This window comes from Artemia sp. Qi Xiang Cuo, chromosome 5 (genome assembly GCF_049724085.1).
Source record: "Artemia sp. Qi Xiang Cuo chromosome 5, ASM4972408v1, whole genome shotgun sequence".
In the NCBI taxonomy this organism is placed as follows: Eukaryota; Metazoa; Arthropoda; class Branchiopoda; order Anostraca; family Artemiidae; genus Artemia; species Artemia sp. Qi Xiang Cuo.
The window spans coordinates 80,593,061-80,613,458 of record NC_142798.1 but is presented as its reverse complement, the minus strand read 5'-3'; the positions used below and the strand labels follow the sequence as shown (position 1 = coordinate 80,613,458).

The 20,398-nt window shown below is 33.2% G+C and overlaps 1 protein-coding gene across 1 annotated transcript in view; it reads left to right on the top strand.

The window, feature by feature from the left end:
- fra (neogenin protein frazzled) overlaps positions 1 to 20,398 on the top strand; it is a 173,226-nt gene that overhangs the window by 79,082 nt on the left and 73,746 nt on the right. The window contains exons 8-10 of the mRNA XM_089089232.1: positions 5,943 to 6,085; positions 11,519 to 11,667; positions 15,475 to 15,601. Coding sequence (XP_088945358.1) covers positions 5,943 to 6,085; positions 11,519 to 11,667; positions 15,475 to 15,601 — 419 coding nt within the window. The remainder of the gene's footprint in view (positions 1 to 5,942; positions 6,086 to 11,518; positions 11,668 to 15,474; positions 15,602 to 20,398) is intronic.

The window sequence follows — 20,398 nt, the reverse complement described above, 5'->3', positions numbered from 1 at the left end:
TAATCTTATATATAATGGAGTCTATTTATATTTGCCAGAATGTATACAAAAATTAATTAAAATAGGAATGTTAATAAGAAAGATGAATTCATACTTGAGGCTTTTACAGATGTGATTTTGGGCAAATGTTCATTGTCATACTCATGATTAGATTTTACATGGTTGGTGACGCTGGAATCTTCACGGTTGTCATTTATCAATTTTTAATTTCATTCTTTCACCTATTCTCATGACGCACGCATTTGTTGAATATAAAAGCCAAAAGGGCTTAAAGAAGACATAAATTGAATGTCTAAGAACAGAAACTAGCAACTAACATCTAATTGAGAGTTTGCTTATTAGTAATCTTAACTGGCTTTCACACCAAGGGGTTAAGTTACGCTACTTTTAGTACAACTTTTCACATAAGGCTAACATAAAGCTCCATCCAACTATCATAATCAACGTCTAAATTTCGTCACAAGTGTCATGAGCAAACTATTTAGAAATTAAAAATTTGGAATGGAAATGTTGATTCAAGCTTTGATCAGGAGTGAACGGCTTCCTAGCAAATGTTTTTCAATTCATTTTCAAAATTGATTGATTGTTCATCTATAATTTTTTTTTGTGACTACTATATTGACTTTTACATAGCATAACATAATCTTGCATTACGGACAAAATTTGCTGCATGAGATTACATAATGTAACGTAAAGCATTACATTGTCCTAGTGTGAAATGTTTTACGGCATAGTGTAAAAGAACCCCTAGAACGAATCCACAAGAATCTTAGTTACTGATAATGATAAAAGATAATGCATTGAGACTGCGCATCGCCGCTAAGCATGTAATAGTGTGTGATAAATTTATTCCGGTGCATTATCTATAACATCGAAAAGTATATTATTTTAATTATTACTATGTTTGTATTACCCATTGTCAAACTAACAAATATAATTAAAGGAGTAGGAAAGAAGAAAAAAAAATAAAAAAAAGGAGAACAAAATGCAAACAAACAACGGAACTACACTAAAAAAACTCTAAAACAAATAAATCTGGCAAAAGTAAGGAAGAAGAAGTATTTAAGCTATTGGAGTATGTAGGGAAGATTGGCTCGAGTAATTTGCCTTTGCGAACCGAACACGACAGTATAGCATACACCCTGCCTTGTGTTTTGTGTGGGAATTATCATATTGGACTAGTTTAAAAACAACAACTGTAGTTTATTAAACACACGTTTATTTTGTTATTTCGTGTGGCGTTTGTGTTTTTCTCCCCAACTTTTCATGTATGTGTTACTTTCTTTAAGCTAGTTTTTTTTCTTCTATTTTTTCTCTTCGATAAAGGCTTCCAGATGCGAAGCCAAAACATTCAGTAATTTATTATTATTTGTATTATCTTTTTCTTCTTCCAACGTTCATTTTCTTATTAAAAGTTTTGCCTGTTTTCATTACAATTCATTATATCCTATTTTCATTACGTTTTCACTACAAATGAAATATTAAATGCGAAAATAATTTTAATTCTGAGTTAATCGCCTTTACTTAGTTTTCAATTAAGGGGGATTTGTCTCAGGAAGGGGAGAGTAGCAGATAAGAGAAGGAGAAAACAGACGAATTAGACGAAAAATGCCAAACTTCGTGGAAATATTTTGACTTTTTGATTTGGTTGAGGGGGCGTGGATGGAGGTGAATGTCCTTCTTATGCTCACGTGCCTACACTTATTGCCATCAATCTGCTAATAAGTCTTAAGGGTTTCGCACTATGTTGCTTAGGGTTCATTTAGACTCGTACGGAGAGGGGCAAGGGTTGTGTATGAAATGTTGGGTACATCATTGACTGACGTTGTGCAACCTTTGGCATTGAGAACAGAGGCTGATAATACCATTCATTAGTTGTATTTCGTCAGTTGTAAGTATGTACCGTCTTCTTCATTTTGTGATATTTTTTTTTATAATTTTTTTATATACTTATAATTTTTTGGTATACTGTGATTTTTTTTTTAGTATACTAAGTTTGTTTGGAAAATAGTGCAAAAACGTAATTTACATGAATTCCAGAGAAACAGCTTGCTGATGAAGCCAGGTAATGGGTGCTTTAGCAAAATGGCACTTGGCAACTTTGGCAAGTTGTTCCTTGGGAACTTGAATATGCCAGAGAAGCTTGAAAATCTGTCCTCTTTTTGAAATGAACTATAAACAGTGTTACCGAAAACACCTTTTCAATTTAAGTAGCAGCTTAGAAACTAAGCTGCGTGAACTGAAAATACAATCCAGTCTTTTTTTGATCAGTCTTTTTCAATTGTTGTAGATATTAGGTGGTTTTACATATACACATATATACATATATATATATATATATATATATATATATATATATATATATATATATATATATATATATATATATATATATATATATATATGTAGGCTATGTATATTTACTATAATGATTCTATATTTTAGCGAAAAAGTTTTTTTTTTAAATACGGGATATGCATCAGCTAGAAAAAAAAAAAAAAAAAACAACTCAGCTTTCTCTACAATTGACCTTTATCGAAATGGCAATTTCTTACTAACCCAGCTGTTTTAAGATAAATAAAGAAGGCGAAATTTCTGGCAGGTTTTATATAAAGTAGTGTCAAAAAGTAGCCACATCTACGTTTTTGCGTGTCTCACCTGTCTTATCTGTCACCTCGCCTTATTGATATATTGTTCCTCCTTTTTTTTCGTCAATTTTTTTGGCGCATATATTTTGGCGCATTTTTGGTGCATATTTTGGCGTTCATTTTGGCGCATATATTTTAACATATATGATGCCCGATTTAAACCATTTGTAAAAATAACAAATGACTGATAAACTTAAGACAGTATGTTGCTTTGACAGCGGTAAGAAATTTATCAAGTACACGTAAATACATCTTTTTGAAATAGTATCTTTGTTAATTCTAGCTATCCAATGCCAACAGTTTTTTCATAGTGTATTTTTTCTGTTTAGCCTTTTAGTTAGTGAATAAAGCTAGGATCCATTTTGACTATTAAGAATTGACTTTTTTACAGATTGTCTTAAACCAGTGTATAAATAAAGTTAGATAAATTAAAACGATAAATTAACATCAATAAATTGAGATTTGTGTGCTATTCACGTCTATTGATTGCAATTAATGACTATATGAGATGGGACTCCATGGAGTCGCTTGTAATTAATTATAATTTGAAGACGATCATGAAATACAAAATAAAAAGCTGTAGCAGTTAATAAAGTAAGAAAGATTGATTACCAAAAGAATGCTTTTTTGGCGATAGTGGGTTAATTCAAAATTAAGTCATCTTCAAATGGGGCGGGAAGAAAAAGTAGGCTATGCTGTGCACTGATGGTAGAGTCAACTAGTATAGTTTACCTTAGAAATATACCTTTTAAAGTAAAAAAAATAGTGCATCGTTATTAAAAATTAAAATTTTATACAAAATACATTCATACACAAAATTTCCATTGTTTTGTTGGTATGCTGGTAACAAAATTCTAAATGAAAAAATCTATACACTTTCCACTACGTTAAAAATTATTATTTCCTATTGAAGTCTGAGTTTGAATAGTAAATATTTTATTATTTTGTCATCATAAAACGTAAATAAAAATTAAGCGAGTCCTAATTTTCTTGCTACTAAGCGGCATGGAACTAATTTTACAACCATTAATTATTTTTTATTTATTATAATCGTGACGTGGAGAGTACCCTTACTACTACTACTACTAATACTACTACTATTACTACAACTGTTACTACTACTACTACTACTACTACTACTACTACTGTGAAAAAACACCCTGAGCCTTGGCTATTCTACTTTTAATATCTTCACTGCTCCCACCGTCTTTACTAATAACACTACCAAGGTAAGTGAAGCTGTCCACCTGATCAATCTTTTCGTTACCTAACGTCACCTTTTCATCTTCACTTATTTCTAGCCTTAGGGACTTAGTCTTGTTAACATTAATTTTCAAACCTATTCTAGCCCCATGAACTCGCAAAACCTCTTAAAGTTCATTCATTTTGCTCACACTTTCAACAAGGATTCTTAAATCATCAGCATAATCTAAGTCCAAGAAAGTTTTCCTTCCCTATTTGATCTTCAGTGTTCTCCCATTACCTTTCCGGTGCTCCTTAAGCAAAAACCATCAAAACGATCCCTGTAAAGGGGATAGAACACAACCGGGCTTAACTCCTGATTTAATACAAAACCAGCTACTAACCTAATTTCCTACCTTAACCGTAGCAGTGTTGTTCTCGTACATAGCACTAATCACTTTAATGTATAGTTTAAAACATTACTTCAGTTTATACTTCAGCTTAAAACATTTTTATTAACACTGAAAGTAAGTTTAAAATACGGTTTTTCTCTTTTTTTTATACTCTTTTTAAACTGTTCTTTACACTTTTCTCTCTACGTTTTTTCTATACCCCTTTTTCTCGTTGGTTGATGAACCTAGGGAAGTAGTTTCGTTGTACAATTGTGCTTTTTGGCCGTCCGTCTGAAACCATAATGAAAAGCAGGTTGTACCCAGACGGGACGGACAGAGGTCGTGAGAAAGGACCTTATGAAAATTCGAACTTCACATTAAAAGAGAAGCTAAAAAAGATTGGGGCGGAGGAAGAACGTGCGTAGCTGCAATGGCCTCAAGTGACTTGGTGCTACAGTTAGTTGTTAATAGTAGTAGTTGTTCGTAGTAGTAAGATATTGCTTGCCTGCCTTGAAGCTCGTAACCTGTTGTTGGGGTTTGGCGTTTTTGAGAAGTTACTATGTTTCTCTAATCATACGTAATACAAGTCTTTGTGTGATAACAATTCAAACAGGATGCTTCAGAAGAAGGCATGCGTCGAGGTGAAAGTGACTTTTTCCTAGGGGGTACACTAAAGCACGGATTTACTGAAACAAACTCTGTAATGTGTCGGAATTCAAAAACGAAATTCAACGGGTTCTCAACGAGGTTGATAGGGAAATGTGTGAGCAGGTGATGGTTAATCTTATGGATAGAACGAGTGTTTTTAGGGCTAACATGGGGGGGGTCATATGCCCGATATTGCGTTTTACATATAATTTTAACATCTCCCAAGAGTATGGTGTTTTTTTGTTTGCTTCTTTCAAATAACTAAATTTGGTTTGTAGTTGGTTCAAATCCTGCGTTCTTTTTCAGACACCCATTATCACAGTATAAATATTAAACTGTTACAAAAATTTGGTTCAGAAATGGGACACATCACAGCGCACGGATAGGGAAGATACCAATACATCAGAGAAATAGATCTCCCATAATCCAATCATATTGCGCTAAAATTTGTCATTGTGTGTGCGTGTAGGCGGAGTTGTGAACAAAGGTGTGCGATTGATGTGTCCCAAAAATCTTTAATGTTGAGTATAGGAATTTTCCCTACTGTTTAATATTTATTCTCTGTCCATTATCTTCACTGGTTCTTTCATACTACGCCACAGAACTTTTAAGATTTGCGGTACGTTCTGTAGTCTTACGGAACAAATGTTATCCTTAACGTAGGCAGTGCAAAGCAGAGAGTTGAGCTCTGACTAGAATATGCCAAAGATTTGGAGAATGAATTAAAAAAACTTTTCCTAGAAAACCTTTTACGCTTGATTAGAACCTGAATCTCCTATCTCCATTGCCACTCAACACTTTTATTCCGAATAGTTTGTTTAAGCTGATCGCGATTATTTTAGACAACAATTATGATGGTTTTATGGATTTTTGCGTTAGCCAAGTCTGAAAGGACTCGGCTAAGCGTGAAAGGTTGTACTTAACGTACTGTGCTATTAAAAAAAAATGTTTTCCAGTCCAATGACTTTCTTCCCATGATTATAATTCAAGTACAAGTTTTTAGTTAAGCAACTTTGTTTTGAATGAATCAATTTTTGCACTGTTTGATTCTTAAACGCATTTTTAATTTTAGGGATCTGGATGGTAGGTTTTTGCAAGTTGGTGCTGGTAGCCTCCAGATTCTATCAGTAGAAGAAGGTGATGTTGGTACATATCAATGTCGAGCTGAAAACGAAGAAGATTCATTAGATACCCAGGCAACACTTGATATTCATGGTAATATAAATATTTATTCTACTGCTGACTCATCTAATACATACGTAAAGATGTAAAAGATCAAACATATTCGGAAGGGGGAGGGGGATAGTAGATCTCTTACATTTGAAAGAATCTATTGAGGAAAAAGGGGTAGAGAATAAGCTCATTAACATCACAATATTTCTTAAACACGCATTTTGAAATTGTACATTTACAATTTCTAACATTTTTCTCTTCAAAAATAAAAACATGTAAAAGAAATCAAAGTATGTTATTAGAATAACCCCCTTCAATGTAATTTTTTTCACCCACATTGTTTTATTATTATTGTAAAGACACCACGAGTTATGCCCCCCCTCCAAAAAAAAAATCTCAGTTGGCATACTTTAAGCTTGAATCCTTTTTCAAAATTGATTAAATTTAACTTTTTCTTGGCCCAAGAAATTACATTAGTGGTTTTATTAGAACTTGAAAAAGCTGTCTGTCACACTATTTTCCATTAATCGTAGATTTTGTGATTTTTTTTTTTTGTCACTTTTGTTTTAAAATTGGTGTATTTCAGATTTTTGGAAAAGTACATCTAAATGGTTCAGGAATTTCCACTGAATTTGATGAGCGAATCAGAATTTTTGCTTGATTTTGAAGCTTTTCTTTCTTATAAAACGCTAAACATTAAACCAAAACAAGTTCTTAAAAAATGTTCTAGGCGTTTACCCTCCTCCCCCCAGAAAATCCCCCCCCACAGAAAATACCCCCCCACACACACAGAAAATACCCCCCCCCCCTCGTGGAAAATACCCCCCACAGAAAATACCCCACCCCAGAAAATAACCCCCTCCCCAAGAAAATACCTCCCGCGAAAAATACTCCCTCCTTGGAAAATACCCCCGCGGAAAATCCATTTGTGTTGAAAAGACTTCCATATGAATTTCTGTAATTTTTGGCAGTAGCGGGTGCCAAAATAAAAGAAATTTGAAGAAGAAAAAAATGTAGGCGAACAATCAAAATTAAGCTAAAAAATTGGCGCCAAAAAGTTTAAGGATTTACGTTCATTTTTTATTGACAGTCTCTTTCATGTAAAAAAATATTTTATATATTTTTTATTTTTTTTTCTATTAGACTCCATAGTTTTTACTTTGAAGATTATTTGACTTTATTTCTGCTCATTTTCTGTTTAATGAGGCTCTTACTTTTCTTTAAAAATCTTATGTTTCTCATTAACAAATACTATCTGTAAGTAATAAAAAAAAACAAGTTTTTCAGCTGAAAGTAAGGAGCAACATCAAACTTTAAAACGAACTGAAATTATTACATATATGAAAGCGGTTGCCTTCTCCTCAAGACCTCGCTCTTTACATAAAAGTTTTTTAAAAACAAAGTTTTTTTAAACAATTTTAAAACAAATCTTATTTTTCTAATTAAACGACCATTGTGTTTCAGGAATCGTTCTTAAAGGGTTAGGACAAAAACTCAAAACTTTAGCGTAAAGAGCAAGGCATCTCCTTTCATATACGTAATAATTTCTGTTCATTTTAAGTTTTGATGGCGCTCCTTACTTTCAGTTGAAAAAACTTGTTAGGGGGGGGGAGGGGGTAAAGTATAGTGAGTCTTCATGCAAAATGTGTTAGGTACAATTATTCTGCATATTATGAAGTAAGAATTGTTTTCTCCCCCCCCCCCCTTATGTGCACATTGATAGCCCAAATTATACATTTCCCATCTATTCTGTTACCTGTCTTTGTCTTGTCTCGTGCTAAGCTGAAAGAAACTAACGAAGAAATCGGTTTCTTTTCATGTTTTACGCAGCGTAAACTTGAGTGAGTGGCATATAATACACAAGTACCAAAATTTCTTCACCCTACGGAAAATAAGAAAAAATAACAAAACTCAAATAAAATTCTCAAATTTGGAAAGCCTTATTTTCCACATGGGTGGGTATTTTCCCCGGGGGTATTTTTTTTTGGGGGGGGGGATATTTTACGCGCGGGGGGTATTTTAAGCGGGGGGTAGTTTTCGAGGGGGGTGTTTTACGGGGGGGGGGTAAACACCGGCCACCCTTTAAAAACCGTTACAAATTAATAAAAAAAAAAATTAACTGTGGGCGCTAAAAACCGATTATGTTTTTGAATACAACACAAAAGTGTATGAAAAACTGTTTTTTTTTTCATATTTTCTGCTCTTGATAGAATACAAATATTCTTGGCTCTACATATGTTTAGCTTAAATTTGTTTAATTGTTATGGCTGAAAAAGAAAAATTAAAATATACTTTCGAAATAAAAAGCTATTCACATCATTCTTGGACTTTTAATTTTTCTTCTGCTTTTTTTTCTCATCTCTATAACGCATATTTTTTATGTTAAAACTGAGTCTTTTCCCTTTTTTTCTTCTTTTTACAAATTATCTATCATTATCGACTGACTTTACCTTCCGTAATAGAATGAGGGGTGACTCGAAACAAATCTGAGTATTTAATAGCGATTGTTTATATTTGGATTATTGCCATGGGATCCCTTACTTTTCATGCTTGATGATAATTTGTTATTTACCAAGACGTTTTCATCCTGTTTGATTTCTTTGGAAGTTGGCCACTCAAGGGGAAAGTGGGAGAAGTCTTTCGTTTTTGATTGTGTGTCCTCAGCTCATTAACGAACTAGTCAAAGACAGACTAGGATATTCTGGAAAACTACTAGCACATCTAATACATTCATTAGAAGTGAAATAAGAGGTGAACATGAGAATTACCATAACGGTCACTCACTTTATTACCATTAAGTATCACTTACAGTACCTTTAATCTTACCTGAAGTATTAGTTGTACTGGTGATTCATCTAGTATATAAGTGTAGGTGAATAATAATAATAATAATAACAATAATAATAATAATAATGATAAAAAAAATGAAGAGGAAGCCGGGGGAGATTTCTCATATTTAAACGAATCCATTGGACAGCTTTTATGACACTTTTTTTTTTAATCTAAAAAGATTCTAAAAATTCTTTTTTATCAAAATACAGAGTTTTCTGCAGAGTTTTAGGACACACTAAAATAAACCTCTTCCGTTATCAAAAATGTTATCCATATTGCTTTATTATTATCGTAAAGACACCATGAGGTATAATATCCCCCTCCTCCCCTCCATTTGATTTCTTTGGAAGTTGGCTACACAAGAGAAAGTGGAAGAAGTCTTCGAATTTTGATTGCAAGCTCATTAGGCCCCTTTCTATTTTATTCCCATTCAGTTTGATTTCTTCAGTTTACTCTATTTTTGATTTCTTTTGCTCTTGTTTTTGGCTATATACTGTTTTGATGCCAGACAATTTTGGTTCATCATTATTCATTGTTGAAATATAGACTATTCTTGAAACAAACTTACAAAATAGCCTTGAAGTAGTAAAAAATAGACAGTTATTTGACTTGGAATTGAAATGGAAATATATTAATAACAGGTAAATTTTTAATAAGAGAGTGAAAAGTAAAAAATCTTTTTAATACAAAAATATTAATAAAAAATCCAATATTTCAGCTTCAGACCCGACTTTATAAAAAAAAAACAAAAAAAAACATACAACAACTAGCTTAAACAAAAAGAAAAACAACGAATGCTATGCAAAGAGAAAAAAAAGAAGGAAAAATTAAAGAAAACACATTTAAGTAAATTCTAATGGCAAAGAAATCAAAGCATAAATGGACGCTTCAAATATAGAGAAAATCCAATGGTAAAGAAACCAAAGTATAAATAATAACGCAACAACAATAACGAATTTGTTTAAATGTGAATTTTCATTCGTTTTTTTCCTTTTGTATTGCGTTTGTTGTTTTTCTTTATATGCCTTGTTTGTATGGCTTTTTTTTTGTTTGTTTTTTCGTTGATAAACGCCCCCGGATGTAAAGCAAAAATATTTGGACTTCTATTGTTATTTTTTTTTATTAGAAATTTGTCTGTGTATTAAAAGGTTGAGCTTTGTTGTTGACTTAAACACTCGAACTTAAATAAATCAGTGTAAGAAACGCTATTTAGGAACGTTGATCCATTAAATAATTAAATAATAATTTTAATTAAATAATTAAAATCCGCGCGTGTTGATCAAAAATGGCCATTATTAAACCAAAAATGCTATTTCCATCCTGACCTTTAGTTTTAGAGAGACAACGAAGTTTGTGTTTAGGTATAAAAATTGTGTAAAGTATACTCTTTAAGATATATGCATAGATCATTGTATTAAAAAAAAAAAAAATTCACAGATAATGCTTGAGTACAAGTTGGCCGACAGCGTAACTTGATAAGATGAGACACATATTCCCCGCCCATGTTTTCTGACCACTCGACAAGAGAGGACAGGGGGGTGTGAGGACTGTTTTGACAGTTTTGATGTCACTCTATCCTTCATTTGAAACAAAAACTTGTATTTGAAAAAAAAAAGCTTGTACTACGAATAAAAAAATTAATAAAAAAAAGGTCGTAAAGAAACCACGATGGAAAATAAAGCTGAACTTAAAACGAACATATTTACCATTTATAAGGATTCTGTTGCCATATATGAGATGGAAATAAAAAATAAAAAAGGAAATAAAGAGTAAAAAAGGAAATAAAAAAAGGCCATAAAGAAACCACGATGGAAAATAAAGCTGAACTTAAAACGAACATACTTACCATTTATAAGGATTGTGTTGCCATATATGAGATTAAAATGTTTTGTCACACCAAAATCGTTGTGTTAAGTACTTTGATTCCTTAAAAAAGGCAATATAGTTGTTAGTAAAAAAAAAGTCGACAGAAACTACCTGCTTTCTTGTCAACATTGCTTGTACCCATCATTACCCCTCCCCCTGCCTGCCTGCGAATAAGGGGGGGGGGGTCCGACTCAGTTCATAAACACAAACTTTGGAAAAATTCCAAACTGTCTATTTAAGGAGAGACTCAATGGTTGTGCGTTAAATAAGATATTTTGAAGATAATTATTCAGGACAGGAAAATAGGAAAGAGAAAATGAGAAATCGAGTGAGAGTGAGAACGGAAGAGGATATGAGAATGGATCCAAACTTGTATTCAGTCTGAACGTAGGGAATATTTATTTAAGAAAAATGATAGATACAGGAGATGTAGTTTTATAGTGCAAAAATTGCCAAATTTTGTATCAGTATTTTTATTAAAGAAAAAAGGCAATAAAGGCAGACAATAAGAAGCAAAAAGATTATTTTAAATCTCAGTTAACGTTTTTTTATTATTTGTTATTTTCTGACAAAGATGACCAAAAAATCTGCTTTCAGAAGCATTTGAAAGCATTGGATCGATCTATCTATCTATGTATTTGGAAAGTCATAGGTGATAAACGGCAATGACAGTTTTGCAGGACATTTGTAATTAATGATACTATGCATGTTGAATGATATAGGTACAAACTGATATATCAGCACAATATGTATAAGCAAACTCTTATTCTATTTTAGTGCCTCCAAGATTTGTCAGGAAGCCATCAAACATTCTGGCATATGAAAAGGAAAATGTAGAATTTCTTTGTGAAGTCTATGGAAGGCCAGAGCCTACAGTGCAGTGGCTAAAAAATGGTGACCTGATTATTGAAAGTGAATACTTCCAGGTAAGTTTTCATCATGGCGAACTTTTGACAGTAATTACAAATCCTGGAATATTAACTTCTCTTAGATTGCTGATGATATTATATGATTCAAATACTTATAATATAGTATATGATATGATTTGTATTAGAAAACCCGAGGGCCATATACGAAAGTCGTGATTACATACATCTAGCTACAGACGCATTAAAATCGAAACTAAACACTATTTACTTCTAATTGATATGTTTGCGCCTCACCTCCGTCGCCTTCGACACAAAATTTCCCACCATAACAATTGTTTGTGGGGTCGTTTATGTAGTTACCTCCTCCCAGTTGACGCTAATTTGGGATAACTCCCCGCACCTAAGACGAAAATGACCCAAACCATCCTCCTCTGCATAGCACAGCGGACAATTTTTCTTTGCTTCATTAGCTCTCCTAAATTTCCAATAGTTACTTCCCCTCAGCGGTAGACATTCAATCGGAATATCCATCTTAAAATAAGTTTCCATTCTATATCTAAATTTAATTTGCTTATATAATACTAAATAATATAAGTATTATATAAATACTATAATACTAAATAGTAATAAATACATATTATATGTAATAAATACATATAATACTAAATAATATAATTATATAAATACTAAATAATATAAGTATTATATAAAAATATAATACTAAACTCTTGGGAAGATAGTGCACACCACCATTTCTAGGTTTCTTGCTCTTCTAGTCTTACTCTAATCATTCTCAACAGATCTGTTATATCAACTCATGCAATCATTCTATAAATAGGGAAAACCTGCCCCATCAAGCAGCTTTTTAATGCGGAATGGCTAAAGCGTCTTTTGGCTCATACTTAGTAATTCCTCATACGTTGCCCTAACTAATCTATCATCTCGTTGGATATATAACATCTGAGGGTAATCTAAGCATACCAAGTACATATGTTAGGGGTCGCCTGTGTTCCCACGTTGAACCGTGAAAATAAATACTAAAAGCTTATTTGCCAAATTTGACAGCGATTTTCGCCCGTAAAATTTCAGAGATCTCTAATTTTTCACTCACGTTTTTGATGTTTAAATTTGGTGCCTGCTACTACCTCCATATGCATAGCTGCATATGGAGGTCGTTCTCATTAAAACTTGAATTACTGAATCTTTCTAATTTTTAAGATTCATGTGAATGTGTAAGTTTCAAATTAACCAATTCTAACAAACAGATTTCGTTTTTACTGTCATTGATGCTTTAATATGAAAGCCACACCTCATTTAGATTTTGATGTAAAATTACCAAAAAATAAAGTTGTATTAACTTTTTTTTAGTTTGCTGATGACGGATCCGATTACAATACTGACTGGTATATGTCCAAAATCAAAATGCATCAAGTGCATGTTTAACGGGTGTGTGTCCCCTTATCCAATATCCATGCTTTAACTACAAAATCTTGGGTATTCATCCTTTAACCAGTTAATCTTGTTCACCACTCATAGCTCTTCAGTTTACTTGGAAATATTTTGTTAGAAACAAAATCACTAAAAATAATTGAAGAAATCAAAAAAGAAAAATATCCTTATCAAGTTTTTTGAAAAATTTATGAAAAGTCAGGAATTCAGTTTTTAATGAAAAAGGCCTCCATATGCAGTTCTACGTTTTTTGGAAAAATCATGAAAAATCGAGAATTCAGTTTTTAATTAAAAAGATACCCATTTGCAGTTACGCCGGTTAGGATAGTAGTGGTCGTCAAATTGAATAAAAAGAAACATGGGTAAAAATTCAGCTAAAAACATGGGGCACCAAACAGCTTAAGACGGTAATGCTTTCCTTTGAAAGTTTAGCTGTCTTTTGGAACCAATAGATTGTTAGTGTTTGAATTTGCACGGACGAAAAGCGTTGCCAAATTTGTTTTGTTTATTTATTTTCTCCGTTCAACGTGGCAACGCTGTCGAAAATGTCATACTGCCCTAAAGGCTTCCTAATTTTGAAACAACCAAAAAAGCTTAGAAAACCACGGTTTTCAAGTATGAAAAGACCTAAAAGGTCCAGGAGGATGAGGGGTAAACTCCTATTTCTTTTTAATGTCCTTGGTACTTCAAAGTTTAGTCAAATTTAACTAATTGGTTTTGCTCATTTGTTTTCACAGTTCAACGTGGAAGCACTGACGAGAATGTGGCACCACCCTAAAAACTTAATAAATTGAAACAACCAAAAGAAAAATATTAGTAAACTGGGGTTTTCAGGTAAGGATTAAACTAAGCTGGATCGAGGGGTAAAAAACTTTCTATTTTGATTTCCTTTGTACTTTTAAATATTGAACCTTTTGTTTTAATTTTTTTTTTTATTGTTTTTTTTACATATATAACTAGTTTATATTAAGTTCAAAGCACAATTTTTGGCTTAATCACAAATTGTGTTTTCTCTCTATAATGATAGGCCCAGACTTTTCAAGTTTACAACATGCCGTAGTTAATGACATGGGCGCGTTTTACGCTTGCTTTCGACCTGGGAACTAAATAAACATAAAGTTTGGAAACAAACTTAGACGTCGGATATAGTAAAAAGCTGAATGAAAATATAATTAGTGTGTTTCAAGGCTACTATTTTTTAATCTTTCTGAGAAGAAGATTTTTAAAACATGAATGAATTTTATAACGGGGATTCCTAAAGTTTTGTTTTTAAGAAAAATGGTACTGAAAGGTATGCGTTTTAGAATTTATAATTACGCAAAAAAAGTGGTCTAAATAGTCCGGGCCCCTCCAACTTCCGCTTGTGAAGGGATCTAGCTTACTGATATGGGATTTTCTTTTAAAATACTGGTAAGAATTTGTCAGAAGGGACGGAGTTGTAAGTCATCCCCGGGACAAATGTTTTGTTGAATGATGTCAGTTAAGAAATAGTGGCTTTTGTAGTCTTGGACCAATTTTGCTACATCCTGTTCCATATCTGGCTACGTATTTTAGAAATAAAAGACGTTTCGAACTACTCTTTAAAGAACATCGAATAAACTTTAAAACAATTTTTTTTCGGATACTTTCCGATATTCGTATTTTGTATTTTCTTTTGTCTTTCCAGCATATTTTTTTTCAAGGTTGTAGCTGACAAATTCAATCGAAAACGTAATTACTTAGTTTTGGCTTTTTAATCAGCTAGAGTTAACAATTTCTTAGATCACACTGCCTTTCCTTTTACAATTAAAATGAAGTAAAAATATAGAAAAAAGGGAGTAAGAATTAAAAAAGAGATGTCCTATTAATAGTAGAAGTCTGAATATTTCTAACGGCTAGAGTTGCATTCTTTTTTGCAGTCACTTATGCTTCGTCAATACTAGAGTAAAGTCTACATTTTAAAACCTTGAGGATTAGTAAAGGAAGAAAAAGGAGCAGACAAAAGCTCAAAATCAGGCTGAACTGCAAAGAAAAGAAAGGAAGAAAACAAGCTAAGACCAAAATACCAAAGGTTATAAATAAAAGAATTGTAAAAAACATAATGGATGAAAGCTTTGAAAACAGGAATAGATAAATTTAAAATCAAATAAATAATAATAAAGAAAAACGAACAAAGACAATATACAAATGCTGTTCATCTTTAAAGTTCACGTATCTGAGATTGACGCAGGTATTCACCTTATTCGGACAGGGATTATTAACAGGAATCCATTAAGTTAAAATTAAAGAAATAATAATAAAGAAAATCTTGCGTCTGCTGCCTTAACAGCAGACGCCAAGACTCGTCTGACCTGGGCAAAGACCAGCTATTTATTACCAAGCCAGACTAGCATGTTTTTTTTTTTTATGTTCTTTTTAATTTGGCTTATTTTTAAGATTTTCAATGGTCATGATTTGCGGATTTTCGGACTGGTTGGTAACGACAGTGGCATTTACCAGTGTGTGGCTTCAAATACGGCTGGAAACATTCAAACTGCTGCTCAACTGAAAGTCTTGCTGCCAGGTAGGCTAAGAGAATTTTTCGTCTTAAGTGGCCGTAAATCTAGTTTTTATGTTTCCGTTCTTTGTGTGTGCCAAGCTTAAAGTGCCGAAACTGGACCAAATTTTATGATTTGGTCAAGTTTCGTAAAACCATTTAAGCTAGGTTAAATGGTTTTTTAAGCTAGGTTAGGCTTAATTAACATAAATAATATAGTAGTATAAAGCTAAGTTCTGACAGAAGAAAGTAAATTTTACCTTATCTAGTGAATTTCGATTGCTATTTCTGATTGAGGGGCTAATCCAGGATTGTGTTTTTCGGGTGAGAGGTTTGAAAAAAATAGAGTTAGTTTCAAAAATAGAGTTAGGCCGGAACACAATCAGTAGAGAATGTATAATTACTCAAGGGATCCTTAAGAAGAGCGAATTATGATGAATATTAAGAAATCCTGTAAAGTCCAATTTTGATCAAGTCCATTCTATGTCAAGCTCTTGACTTTTTCAACTAAATATTTGATTAATTAATGTCAAAACCAAAAACAAAATAAGAAACAAACAAACGCAATGGAACTAATCTGCAATGGAATTACTAGATAATATGGTATTTTGAAAAATACAATAAAAGAAACGACCCCATCCCCTGAGAACGAAAGAAAAAGGATGCTTTTTCTTGTATACATCTATTTAAAGCATGTCATTTAATTGTCAAAAATGTAGCATTCGTTTTTTCATAGCCCAAGTTTTCTAAGCCTTTGTCGTTTACTCTACACGCTATCTACTTGAAAATCATCAAAAAGTATATGTAGCATATACATAAAAAAGTATATGTTACATATAAAAGTATATGTTACATATAAAAGTATATGTAGCATAGCATATATGTAGCATGTAGCATATCCCGAGCCTTAATTAACAACCTGGAAAATGTTGGCTGTTCCATATTGATAAAAGTCCGTTTTCTAAAGTTGAGAAGAAAATGAACGATTTTAGATTGGATTTGATTGGCCAATAGACTGATTTACTTGTCGTGTTAACTTGAAAGAAAAGCAGGCTTGTTTGTTTCTACAACTAATGAAAGCATGTCAGCTATTTGTCACATAATTTAGCACTTTCTAAACTCTCTTTTATAGCCTGCGTGTTCTAAGTCTTTGCTTTCTACTGCACAAGCTATTTGTTTTGGAATTCCCGGAAAACTTTCGTTACAAGCTATTTGGTTCTTAATGATCAAAAAGTTTCTGTAGTTTACATTCCGTGGCTTAATTAACACGCTGGAAAATACGTTTAGCTCTGTGAAAGTTTACTGTTTTTTCAAGGATTAATTAACACTTTGTGACACCGTGGCTTAACACCGTGGCTTAATTAACACATTGGAAAATATGTTTAGCTCTGAAAGTTTACTGTTTTTTCAAGTCTTAAAGTATCCTAGTTCTGTTGATTGAAGCTTTGTTTTAATATTTAGGAATCTTTAATTTAGTAACATAATGGAACAGTATCTTCCGTGATTTATTTTCAAATAAATATTTATTTATTTTCAAATTTGCTAAGTGCTCTTTTTTACGAGAATTTTTGAAATTTTATACGAGAATGTTATCCATAGTTGACAACCTTCAAATTAATTGGTTTTATGTTGATGTGTAATTTTGGTTTTAATTTTTTTTTGTTGATTTTGCCTAGAATGTTAGCAGAAACATGCCAATTATTAGGTTGCACAATTCAATCTGTTTATGTTTTCTAGTTATGTTTCCAGTTTGGGCTGGGAAATATTTTAAGTTAAAAAACATTATGCCTTAAAAACAAAACCCTTAAAGTATTTTTTAATTTTATTACTAATTATTAAGTTACATCGTTCAAGATATTTTTTTGGCTGTTTTGTCTGTTACGTTTCGAGTTCTAAGTATGCGCTTAGAAGTACTTGGGCTACAACGAATCTATGGTTTCGACAAAATACCCATCAAAAGTTACGCGCCTGGGAAAATTTGCCTTATTTTCGAAAAAAGGGGGAAACACCCCCTAAAAGTCATAGACCTTTACTGAAAATCACACCATCAGATTCAACGTATCAGAGAACTCTACTATAGAAGTTTCAAGCTCCTATCTGCAAAAATGTGAAATTTTGTATTTTTTGCCAGAAGAAAGATCACGGATGTGTGTTTTTTTTTTTTTTTTTTTTTTTTTTTTTTTTTTTTTTTTCAGGGGTGATCGTAATGATCCACTAGTCCTAAAATAACATGAGAGGGCTCATTCGAACGGAAATTAAAAGTTCTAGAGCCCTTTTTAAGTGACCAAGAAAATAGGAGGGCAACATGGCCCCCTCCCGCGCTCATTTTTTCCCAAAGTTACCCAATCAAAATTTTGAGATAGCCATTTTTTTCAGCATGGTCGAAAATCTAATTAATATGTCTTTGAGGATGACTTAATCCCCCACACTTCCCAGAGGAAGGGTTGCAAGTTACGAACTTTGCACATTGTTTACATATAGTATTGGTTATTGGGAAGTATACAGGTGTTTTCAGGAGGAATTTTTTTCTCGTGGGGGGCCGGGGTCGGAGTAGGGGTTACGGGGGAGGATCTTTCCATGGAGGATATTTCCTTGGGGGAAGGAGCATTTCCATGAAGGAGGCGCCAGATTTCCCAGCATTATTTAAAAAACGATCAGAAATTAAATTTAAAGAAAACGAGATTTTTTAACTGAAAGTATGGAGCGACATTAAAACTCAAAACGAACAGAAATTATTCCGTATATGAAAGGGGCTGTCCCCTCCTCAACGCCTCGCTCTTTCCGCTAAAGTTTTCTATTGTTTTAAAAAATAAAGTTGTGAGACAGAGTCAAACTTTAGCGTAAAGAGCGATGCGTTGAGGAGGGGACTGCCCCTTTCATACACGGAATAATTTCTGTTCGTTTTAAGTTTTAATGTCGCTCCTCACTTTTAGTTAAAAAAAACTTGTTTTTTTTTTAGTTAATCATGGATAGCATCGCCATGAACGAGCTTTGTAGACTCAATTAATTTTCTCGCTGTTGACAGAACGTTACTCTATATAGTGTTGCAATGCATCAATATTATAATGTTGCGGTGCATTATTATTAGCAGGCTATTTGTAAATGCACGTTCATGTCATGGCCTCTTTTATGTCACTTCCTAAATGTGCATCTTCAAAATTCTTGTCTTGAACATACTGGTACTTTTTTTTGCATGTTCTGCATTATGCTACCTTCATTTTTTTGGTCCTTCTTTGTTAATGTAAGCTCGTGGTTTGATTACATAAACTGGGGAAGTTTTGAAAGTAAAAGAAGCTTGTCATCTTGAAAGAAAACTCGTTGATTCTTGATGAACTTTTTGTTTAGGATTCAATTGTACTTTCCCGGAGAAATTGGGTGAAAATCTACCGAAATTTAGTCACAGTGCTTAGAACAGAACTTGGGCCGGGGATAAGTAATTTCACATGCATCAATGAGAACAAAGATAAAGGAAGAACGCAAACACATGTTGTTGCTGTTACTCCGAAAAGTCGTATCTAAGATTTTTTGCACATTTGAAGTAATTGCCAAAAACTGCTTGCTAAGCTGTTCTTAAAGTGGTGGACCACAAGAGGGCGTTTATAGTTTTTTTGTTGACACTAGCACCAGTTTTCACTCTTATAAGTTACTCATACTCTTTGAATCGACGTATGATTGAAGATACATTGCTCTGCTGATCCTCCTTCTGCTTGATCGTTGCACAAACAGCGGAGCCATGAACCTCATTAGCTTCCCATGAACCTCCAATTCCCTTTAAATTTATTTGTGGTCTTCTCCCACCCAGGGGCGTAAATCCAGCTTTTTTTGGGGTGCCAAGATGGTTCCAAATCAGGATAGTCAAGGGAAATGGCCTATATAGCAATATTTATCTCCAAGTTATTGGGGAGGGGGGCAACTGCCCCCTTCCCCCAAACGACGGCCCTGCTACCACCCCTTTCGGGGACGACATGCTTTTTATTTGGCCCCTGATGGATGACCAAATAGTGAAATCTTTGGAAATCCGTTATCCTTCAGGTCAGAAAGGTGTAGATGGCCTAGCCATCTACACCTTTCTTTCACTATCCAATCGTTTTGTGCAATGACCAGTCGCTTTACCGGCTGTTTCTGTTGGTTAGCTCTTTAATTTGTTTTGTTTTCATCAATAATGAGGATAATGTTTTTTTTAAAGAAATTCAAGTTTTTTTCAGAAGTATTTGGAATACACGACTCTTAGGTATAGGCCTAATAGCGACGACGCGAAAGAAAGCATAATTTAGAGGAACAAAATTGGATTTCTAGGCCAGGGGGTTTCTAATTTTGTCTAAGGTTTTCCAGGACCAATTTTGGGGAAGAGGAATGTCTCTTCCCTCTGTTCATGTATGCCCTTGATTCCCAGCATGGGGCACAGGCTCCATCAGTGGGGAGTGGCAGTATTTTGGTGGGTCATGTCCAGGTTATACACCCTTCGGCTGATCATACTATAGAGCCTTTATTTTGAAAACATAATGTTTTTTTATGTCAGTGACGTCACATTCATATGTATTAAAAGAGCAAAAAAGATAATTATAGTATTGAAATGACGTTATGCATTATATAAAAAGGTTTTGTATATATAAAAAAATATTATGCTAAAAAGAAAATAATATAAAACATGCCTAGAGGACAACTAAAAAAATACCAAGTTAATGGCGATTTAAGCTTCTTTCTGATGTAGGCCTTTATGCTTAGAATTTAGATTTGTCAAAATTTAAATATCATGAGGGGGCCATCAGGATTTTAGAAATACCTAGGTGGGGCATTGCCCAAAGTCGGTGGGTAATCATTGAT